The following is a 10,935-nucleotide window of genomic DNA, read 5'->3' on the forward strand; positions in this document are numbered from 1 at the left end:
ATCTCATTAGATAACAAATATTATAATAAAATATAATTATTTTTTTAAAATAATATAAAATTTATAAAACAAATAAAAATATAAATTTTATCATATTCTGTATTTATTATTTTATTAATATTATCAACATAAATCAACCCCACTTTCTTACTTTATAACAAAACCCCTTTCTCCTTTTTAAGGACTCTTAATTACTAAACCCTTATATCTCAAGAACAACTTTTGGAAATAAAAATTTACAAATAACTATTTTGAGAACTTTCTTGCTATAGTATTTTGGTTTGCAAATGTCAAAACATCCTGTATATTGTATAATGTAGTATAATTTTGTTTTTACAGGAAACTACAAATATCAGTGGACTGTTCAAACAACAAAACTTCTAATAGAAGAAGTGAGAAATCATATGGGAATGTTGAGTAATAAAAATTGTATGCAAAAAAAGTATGGAAAAGAATAGCAAATAAATTTATTGAAAGAGGATATAATGTAACAGAGGAACAATGTTCTGTTAAATGGAAGAATTTGAAGCGCAGATATAAAAATGTTCGTGATCTTAATAATCAAACTGGTAGAGCTACAGAATCTTGGGAATATTATGATCTCATTGACGCTTTCATTAATGCCAAACCCGAAATAACACCTGCATCAGTTGCTTCTAGTACACATGGATTTAGAATAAGGCAACCAAGTCCACCTACACAGGAAGTTGTAGATTCTACCGACGAAAACTCTGCAGCAGCGGCCAATACTTCTTGTAACACAAGACGCAATATCAGGAAACGCCGAAGAAGTGATGAACCTACATGGGTCAAAACACTTTGCGAACAAAGAAAAGTTCATCATGAGGAAAACGTAAAAATAAAAAATGAATTTTTGGAGTTATTTAAAAAATATGTGCAAAAGGAAAATGTACAGGAAAACGTACAGAAAGACGTACAAGAAAAAAAGTAAAAGTATGGCACACGAAGATACTGTGTACCGATTTCCATTCATAGGATGTACTACAGAAATCTCAGAATGCAGCTAATTTCAGATGGGTATTTGTGCATTATGTCACCAGTGTACGTCTGCATTAAGTAAGAAAGTATAAATTAGTTTTTGTAATTAACTATAACAAAAACTGTGATTGATAAGTATTTTTAATTTAAGAATAACAGAAAAACATGCCTAATTTCTTTTTATGTCTGTATTTAATGCACATTGCACATTTTCTTTTATATACTTAAATGAAAAGTATAAATTAATTTTTGTGATACTTTACTGTAACAACAACTGTGATACTGAAGTATTTTTAGTTTAGTTTAAGAATATCACAAACAGAAAAACGTGCATAATTTTTATGTTTATTTTTGTACTTGATGCGCATTGCAAATTTTCTTTCATACACTAAAAAAAATATTTAGATCCAGGAAAATATTTGTTCGTGTAGTACAAATGGCTTAATCTACTTAATATAATCACATGTTTATTTAGAATTAGATATCTTTACTTAAATTAAGTAAAAATATCTAATTCTAAAGAAATATGTGATTATATTAAGTAAATAAGCCATTGGTACTATCTGAATATATATTGTCTTGGATCTAATTTTTTTTCCAGTGTATACTTCAATGATAAAATCATCAATAATATAAGTCTGATTTAGGTATGGAAAAGTGAAAAATATTATACTATTACAAATGTTTATGTTTATTAAATATTATTTATTGCAGACTGGTGCAATTTGTTTTACGTTGTGATTAAACCAAAGATATGTTAATTTACATACATTTTCAATTGCTATATTATGTATTGCATACATTATACATAAATATGTATCTTTTTGTTTAATATAATAAAAATTATGAATGCATACATTGTTTGATTTGTATTTATGTATTTTCTAACAAACTGATAGAATTGCTAGCAACATATTCTACCGGATTCGAGTTAGCGGATTTAGTTTCTAAATTATAAAAATCGATATAAAGTACATGTTATTTAATCAATAGATAAACATATATTTAAAGAGTAGCAATATATCATTACACGTATATGTAAACAGTTTTCTTTTATATACATGTTATATAAAAACACAATAGGTTTTAAACATTTTTATTTACATATACATATAATGCATGTTATTACATTTTTTTATAATTCATAGAGAATAAATGTTATGAAAATCTATAAAGATGATTGTTTGTAGTAGACAATTCATATCTTACACTTTTAATTTTATAATAAACAAGAAAGTAGTTCTGAATAAAAGATATATCGTAATCTGTTATACAATATAAAATAATAATTTCCAAAATAATTGTTAGTTTTTATATATAAAAAAGATTTGTTTTTGTATGTGTGTGTATAAAATAATAATTATAATTAAAATAATAAGTGTGCAATAATGTCTCTTTTTTCATCAGCATTTACTGCATAAATCTGATTATCGTTATTATTTCCATTTTCTAACATATCAATTGGTTCATCCTCATTATCGATGCAAATATTGTGCAAGATGCAACATGCAAGTATAACTAGTGGGTAATTCCACGTCAAATCGGACAAGATTTGACCTCGTATTTTTTAAATCGATTGAAACTTTTTTTACATGAAATATACATAAAATAAGCAAATACGTATTTTTTTGTTTGTCCAAAAAATTTTTTTTACAAAAGTTATGAACAATACAATTTTCGTCAAAAATGAAGAAGTCATCTACTTTACAAATTAATATCTCTGGTTATATTTGTCGTAGAGAAATATTCAAAAAACCATTTTAAAGCTAAGAAGGCAATCTTTGAAAAAAAATAGTTTAAGTTACAAAAAATTGCAAATTCCAATTGTTATAAGCAATTGAAATGTTTAATTAATTTTTTCACTAAAAAGTACATTTTTAAAAATTTTTTAAATAATGCTATCTTATTCTTTATTTCATTCTGAAAGTACACATATTTTTTTTTTATGGAGAAACGATGGTTTCTATTTTTTATATAATTTTAATGACTGAAGCGCCGCGCCGCGCCGCGTCGCGCTGTGCTCGCGTCTCTAGTTCGACCAAGTAAGCGCGGCGCATCGATGCCGTCGATTACTTCGCCACCTGTATTTTGGGGACTAATAAGAGTAATATATTATAGGATTGATTAATGGTGTTTCCAAAATAATGTAATAAACTCTTTCGTTTCGAGAAAAGGATGTTGTTTAATTAATTGTACATAACGCTTTATCTTCGGCTAGCTAAGTTTTGTTTTTGAATGGTTATAATAATTAACAAATCTTAAATTATTCGCATTCTCGTCTAAATTTTGATTCCTGGAATCGGAGCCTAAGAGTGAGAAATAGTTTCTCTCGTCTTTTTAACGATTATGTCACCGTCTGCTTTATTTTCATCGTCAGCATTTCTTCTCTTCGATATCGGTCGTATAATAATAAACATCCGCTTTCGCAGTATCTGAACGAAATATTATTCGGCAAACCGTCGTCATTTAAATTTTCGTCTCGCTTACAATTAAAAATAGTACAATTAAATAATAATACAATTTAAAAAATCACAAGATTATTTCATTACATTAACGATAGAACATTTGCTTGAAAATGAAAACTCTCGAACTTCAATTTGTTTTTTGTCAATCGGTATAAACGAATAAAACTTTTTTGTACCAGTTATGGGCACAGCGCAGTCAAATCGTGTTAATCGCGTTATCAAAAATAACGTTAAAATTCTAATCTTTAAATTGTTGTCACTTGTTTTATGAAACTCCTCTTTCAGTTGCGTTATAATGTCTCTGTTTCTGTCATCCTCTAATTTCTTATCTTTAATACTGAACATTTTCTCACGAAAAGTGTAACATATTTTGGCATATTTGTTCGCAGGATATGTTTCTTGAAGTAATTTCCGTTTCTTAATTGGCGACTCTTGCAATAAAATTAAACTTTTATTTAACAGATTTACAGCTTCTTCAGTTTCTAGATTAGGTGATGATGACTCTTCTTTGTATTCGGGGAAATCTGGAATGCTAGGAAAACTCGAAAACAACACTGTTTCAATTTCACTTTCCGATAAATTTGCAATCTCTTCTTGAGGCTGTACAGTGTGTGCCTTTCTGTTTAGATGTAGATGGAACTTCGGTATTATTATCCATATTTTTAAACTTAATTTTGAAATTTTTATTCGACAATTATCACAAATCAATAAGTTGACCAAAGTTTCATCTTTGTTAAGTTTTTTAAGTTGTGCTGCTGTAATATATCGTAACCGTTTCCGATCTCGGATACTATGATATTTCAATTTGAATGGATTGAAGCACTGTACTTTATAACTGTTTTCATCCATGTTTGGATTCTAGCTTCCAAGATTTTGTTGCTGAAAGTGTATAAAAATCGTTGCAATAAGCGTTTTTTAAATTTGACTACTAACAGTAAATTAGAATTATGCACTATTCAGAATTACACAGTTCCTACTATGTACTTACGTTGCTAAAATTGCAATTTTGTTGAACTTCACACAGAAGATGAAAATGTAATAGCGTAAAAAATAATATGTTACTTGCTTCAAGTGCAAAAGTATACTAAAATAAACACAATCTTACAAACACTTAAGATCACTCACAGGTTTAAAGATCGAGAGACTTGCCGTAGAGCGCTAAAAGTCTGTGTAAAAATTTTTTAAAATGTACTTTTTAGTGAAAAAATTAATTAAACATTTTAATTGCTTATAACAATTGGAATTTGCAATTTTTTGTAACTTAAACTATTTTTTTTCAAAGATTGCCTTCTTAGCTTTAAAATGGTTTTTTGAATATTTCTCTACGACAAATATAACCAGAGATATTAATTTGTAAAGTAGATGACTTCTTCATTTTTGACGAAAATTGTATTGTTCATAACTTTTGTAAAAAAAATTTTTTGGACAAACAAAAAAATACGTATCTGCTTATTTTATGTATATTTCATGTAAAAAAAATTTCAATCGATTTAAAAAATACGAGGTCAAATCTTGTCCGATTTGACGTGGAATTGCCCTAGTGGTATCATTTCTGTGTTGTACATATATACATATTTTAGTTTTCTAAATCGTCCTTTCAGCATTCCAAATGCTCTTTCAATTATAACACGAGTTTTCGATAATTTTGTATTATAATTATGTTGCATATTGTTTAAGTGACCATTATCACGGTATGGAGTGAGCATATAATATGATAATGGGTACGCAAAATCAGCTAAAAGATGACTATGTTGTGGAAAATATCTATCTCTATCATGATCTATCGCATTTTTAATATCACTTAGCCGCCAAACTCGGGCATCGTGAACACTGCCACAAATTCCCGTAAAAACGTCAATAAATTTCACTTTATGATTACAAATACCTTGCAGTAATATAGAATGGAATCCTTTCCTATTTATGTAACTGTTTGGATATTCAGTAGGAGCACTAATAGGAATGTGGCAGCCATCAATGACGCCTACCACACCTGGAAAATTACTAATAGCAGCAAATTCTTCTTGTATGTTCATTAATTCATGAACTTCTGGCCATTTAATATAATTTTGAACATATTGCTCTAGCGTGTAAACCACATTAAAAACACATCTCCATATAGTATCTTTAGACACTCCAAATCTATCTGCAACGGATTTGAAATAAGAAAACATTTTCAATGCAGCAACAAAAACTGAAAAATATATGCATAAAAAATAAAACTATTATTTATAAACTGTTCTGTATGTATATCGTATAATTCCCTCAAGAAAAGTATTACAACTCAAAATTTTTTTTGTACAAATCAGACATAATAATTATCAAAATAATTTTCAAAAATTAAATAATTGTCATTTGAATAGTATATTTGACTTCAAACTTAACAACCTTATAGTTTAATTTTTTAAGTACTAACCTATAAACTTCTTGATTGCCAAAAATCCATAAGGCAATAGCAAGTTGCTTAGCTGGTGGTAATTTAGGAGAATCATCATTGTCCCACAACGCTAATCCAAAAGTTTGTATCAGCTGCTCAAAAGTATTTTTTTGAACACGAAAATGTGATTTAAAATCTATAATAAAATAATATCGCAATTATTATAAATATAAAGTACAAAAAAATTAATAACGCGTACAATTTTATTATTACCTGTTTAAGAATAAAAAAGAACGACATTTTCAAAGAAATTATTGATTTTTAGATGTTGTTCTCTTAGGTGTACTATCTCCCAATCATTATTGTTCTCATTATTCTCCTCATCGTCATTAAAAATAATATCCCATATTAAAAATATATCCATTTTTTTATTTTCTGCAAAGATATAAATAAATTCTTATTTTCATATTGTAACATAAATAATTAGATTGCATATTTTTATCTACATTTATAACTTACTACAGTATAGTGTCTTCCGAACTATCTTCATGCGTTATAGGCGATGTCCAGCCATCGACCTCGTTATTTTGCGTGATCTTTGCCTTCCCGCTATTTGACGTCTTCTTAAGATTCTGATTCTCTTTCCGTTCTTGTTGACTCGATCAGTTTTCTTCTCGCGCAATAGAATCTGCCAAATGCTTCTCGTCCCGACACGGCTCCGAGGTGACGTTCGAGTCCCACGGTGCATCCGAGACCGAGGTTCTGTTTAGGCTAGGAGCCAGCGCACTCAGAACAGTCGAGGCTGTCAAGGCAGTCGAGGATCGACGATTGCCGATAAGGGGATGCCGCTTGGACGGGATCTCGATCTCACCGATCTTGGGGTCAAAACGCTCGTTCGCGAGGACGATAGCGACAGAGAGGTAGCGGAAATAGCAGAGGTGGCAGAGAACGACTTCTCCGTAGACGCGACGGCCACGGGGTGAGTCGCGCAAAACTCCCGGTGGCGTTTCCCGTCGCGTTTCTGGTGTTCCTTGGTGCAGTAGAAGACGACTTAGCAACGCGAGCACCTCGACAGCTTGTCAGTCTTGTCGCAAACCGCACAGATCAGCTCCGCATTCGTTTGTACACCGTCGCCAAGTGTCTGCGCACGACGGATATATTCAATATTTTCTGCAAAGATACAAATAAATTCTTATTTTCATATTGTAACATGAATAATTACAAATTGCATAATTTTTATCTACATTTATAACTTACCACAGTATAGTGTCTTCCGAACTACCTTCATGCGTTATAGGCGATGTCCAGTCATCGATCAATCATCAGTCATCAATCATCAATCATCAATCATCAATCATCAGTCATCAGTTTTTATCTATCTAATAATTAATAAAATGTTTTTTTATTAATTTTACGCTTTTCCAATATAACCTCAAACTTTGGAATAGATTAATTTTATGAAAAGGAATCCAATGTTTAGACCAAAAATATTAAAATAAATACATTTAAAATTACTATTACTAACTTTATTTTATGTTTCGTACAATTATTTATGACAAATAAAAAGGATTACCTGGAATTACCTTTCAATAAAATTATAATTTCTCCGTCAACTTTCTTCCACCATGCGGGATCAGTGCTGTGCTGCTGTGAGACAGGGATCACGGATCCGGATTAGTCTGGGGAAATTTAGAAGTCTAGCGGTTGAGTGCCACTGCTCAGTCCGATCAGCGATCCAATTAGTTATCGTAAACACCCTGTATTCCAGCGTGACTTCCTAGGGGATTATTCACTTCAAAATTGTCATAATAAATAGACAGTTTTTCCAGAGAAATTATGTTTGATTTTTTGTTGCCACAGTTCTCCTTGAATAAAATTCGACAGAATCCCAGACTGTTCTGATAGGTTGTAACCGGACACGGCTAAGTGACGGCTCGAATTCGTGAAATGAGTTGATCTACTGTCCGGTCGCCACTCGATTACACCTCTAATATACCGAGGAGATAAGTTCTATGTATCTCGCTAGATTACGATATCAGCATTAACCATCTTTTATGTTTCAGGTTCCTGCCTTCGATGGATCGCCGCTGGACAACGATGGACCCAAACCATGTGACCCTGGATCGCCGTTGGACAACGATGGACCGACAACGCTGGATACGGATCGCCGCTGGACTACAGTTCGCCGATATCAAAGGCCCAGGAAAGTATCAGGTAAGTATCAGATAAGTACCAGGTAAGTATTCACTGAATTAAACTTTGATTGATTATAAACTATCGATCTTTTATTCACAAATCGTAATACAATCACTTTTCTGTTTCAGGATGGCCTTACAATCCCGATGACCAATACTGCTATTCGAATTTACAAGACTTGTTTCGCGCTGTTATAATTCGCGTTACATGTATCCGTACAAAATTACCTTTTTCAAAAAAAAGGTAAAAAAATGCGCCAAGTACACGCATAGTAGTATATATGTATTACGTTGTTACCTCGAAAAAAACAAAGTGGTAGTATTATACCTCGAAATAACACCCTGTACATATTGTTTATACAATGCGTAATACTGCAAAAAGGCGTGATATCTGTACAAAATTACCTTTTTTAAAAAAAAGGTAAAGAAAGGCGCCAAGTACACGCATAGTAGTGTATATGTTGTTACCTCAAAAAAAAAAACAGTGGTAGTATTATACCTTAAAAAAATCTAAGTAACAATTGGTAGACGAAATCTTTGTATCTTGAAAAATCTTGAAAAAACCTGAACAGTAGTATCTTCACCTCGAAAAAAAAAACAAAGTAGTAGTATTATACCTCGAAAAAACCTAAGTAACAGGTGGTGGACGTAATCTTTGTATCTCCAAAAATCTCGAAAAAACCTAAGCAGTATTATTTTTATTTCCAAAAAATTATTGCTCAAGTAATACACATCACAAAATTACGTTACCTTATCAAAAAAAGAGTCGCGCTTCAAGTGATCTATTATTACAATTACAAAAAAGAAATGATATCTTTTTTTAAATTACAGCGCCAATTACAGAGAACATATATTTTTCGAGATACAAAGATTACGTCTACCACTTGTTACTTAGGTTTTTTCGAGGTATAATATTACTACTGCTTTTCTTCGATTAGAATAAAAAATTGAATCATGAAGAATTACACAGAGGTAACAGTACAAAATACAAATATTTTATTAAAATATTTAAACCCAATAAGGGAATACAAGGTATTTAAATACAAAGTTTATATATGTATTTTAAAAGATTTAATCGCATCGCAAAGAATTACAGAGGTAACAGTACAAAAAATAAAAATATTTTATTAAAAAACATAAATTTTTCTTGTCAAAAAACTTGGCGCTGCTAGACCTCAAAATTAGGTCAGCCTAATGTGTATGTGCGAGCGAGTGGGTGTGGGCGATGTGTCTAGCAGCGCCAAGTTTTTTGACAAGAAAAATTTATGTATTTTAATAAAATATTTTTATTTTTTGTACTGTTACCTCTGTAATTCTTTGCGATGCGATTAAATCTTTTAAAATACATATATAAACTTTGTATTTAAATACCTTGTATTCCCTTATTGGGTTTAAATATTTTAATAAAATATTTGTATTTTGTACTGTTACCTCTGTGTAATTCTTCATGATTCAATTTTTTATTCTAATCGAAGAAAAGCAGTAGTAATATTATACCTCGAAAAAACCTAAGTAACAAGTGGTAGACGTAATCTTTGTATCTCGAAAAATATATGTTCTCTGTAATTGGCGCTGTAATTTAAAAAAAGATATCATTTCTTTTTTGTAATTGTAATAATAGATCACTTGAAGCGCGACTCTTTTTTTGATAAGGTAACGTAATTTTGTGATGTGTATTACTTGAGCAATAATTTTTTGGAAATAAAAATAATACTGCTTAGGTTTTTTCGAGATTTTTGGAGATACAAAGATTACGTCCACCACCTGTTACTTAGGTTTTTTCGAGGTATAATACTACCACTTTGTTTTTTTTCGAGGTAAAGATACTACTGTTTAGGTTTTTTCGAGATTTTTCAAGATACAAAGATTACGTCTACCACTTGTTACTTAGATTTTTTTTATGTATAGTACTACCACTATTTTTTTTTCGAGGTAACAATATATACACTACTATGCGTGTATTTGGCGCCTTTCTTTACCTTTTTTTTAAAAAAGGTAATTTTGTACGGATATCACGCCTTTTTGTAGTATTACGCATTTTATAAACAGTATGTACAGGGTGTTATTTCGAGGTATAATATTACCACTTTGTTTTTTTTCGAGGTAACAGCATAATACATATATACTACTATGCGTGTAATTGGCGCATTTTTTTACCTTTTTTTTGAAAAAGGTAATTTTGTACGGATATCACGCCTTTTTGTAGTGTCATATAAGACGTCGGCGTTAGAAGTAGATAGAAGAAGTATCTTAATAAAAAATTTTCACATTTGGACTTTGCGTCGCAATATCTCCGCTCGTAGGGCACGGAGCGGGATATTATAAGAGAAACCCCCCCCCCCTAATTGGACCCCAAGCTATTGATCAAGCCTACTTATAACTTGATCCGTTCACTCGTTATTGAGATCTCAACATCTCGGGTACTCGCAACCCGTCGCGTCGCGTAAAAAAGTCACGGTCGGTCTCGCTCCGCGTGTACTTGGCGCGAGACACTACCGTGTCTCTTGATTCTGCCGCTAGGGAATTTTTAAGTCGATTCTTATGAATCAAGCTTGAATTCGATGTCTAGGTGTCCCAGGTTGCCGATGACGAGGTTCACATAGGGCGCTTCATAGTTTTCGGTATCCAGGTGTATTAATACCTTGAATTCGATGTCCACGTGTTCCAGGTTGCTGATGTCGGGTTCCAGATAGTGCGCTCTATAGTTTTCGGTGTCCAGGTATAATAATACGTTGAATTCGATGTCTAGGTATCCCACGTTTCCGATGACGAGGTCCACATAGTGCGCTCCGTAGTTTTCGGTGTCTACGTGTATTAATACCTCGAATTCGATATCTATGTGCCCTACATTCAGATTTAAAGTTATTAATACACCTAGATACCAAAAACTACAAAGCGCACT

General features: G+C 31.4%; 1 protein-coding gene and 1 pseudogene across 1 annotated transcript; one reads left to right on the top strand and one right to left on the bottom strand.

Annotated features, from left to right (window-relative positions):
* Window positions 1-339: 339 nt before the first annotated feature.
* LOC139824439 (uncharacterized) lies at window positions 340-1,464 on the top strand (the record flags this gene model as incomplete). The annotated part of the gene is given in 2 exon segments (XM_071796973.1): window positions 340-438; window positions 441-1,464. Coding segments are annotated over 2 exon segments (611 nt in total), but the record flags the coding sequence as incomplete, so codon positions are not given.
* Window positions 1,465-2,365: 901 nt separating this feature from the next.
* Window positions 2,366-6,388, bottom strand: LOC139824438 (putative nuclease HARBI1; annotated as a pseudogene).
* Between the last annotated feature and the right edge of the window lie 4,547 nt (window positions 6,389-10,935).

This window comes from Temnothorax longispinosus, unplaced genomic scaffold (genome assembly GCF_030848805.1).
Source record: "Temnothorax longispinosus isolate EJ_2023e unplaced genomic scaffold, Tlon_JGU_v1 HiC_scaffold_377, whole genome shotgun sequence".
NCBI lineage: Eukaryota > Metazoa > Arthropoda > Insecta > Hymenoptera > Formicidae > Temnothorax > Temnothorax longispinosus.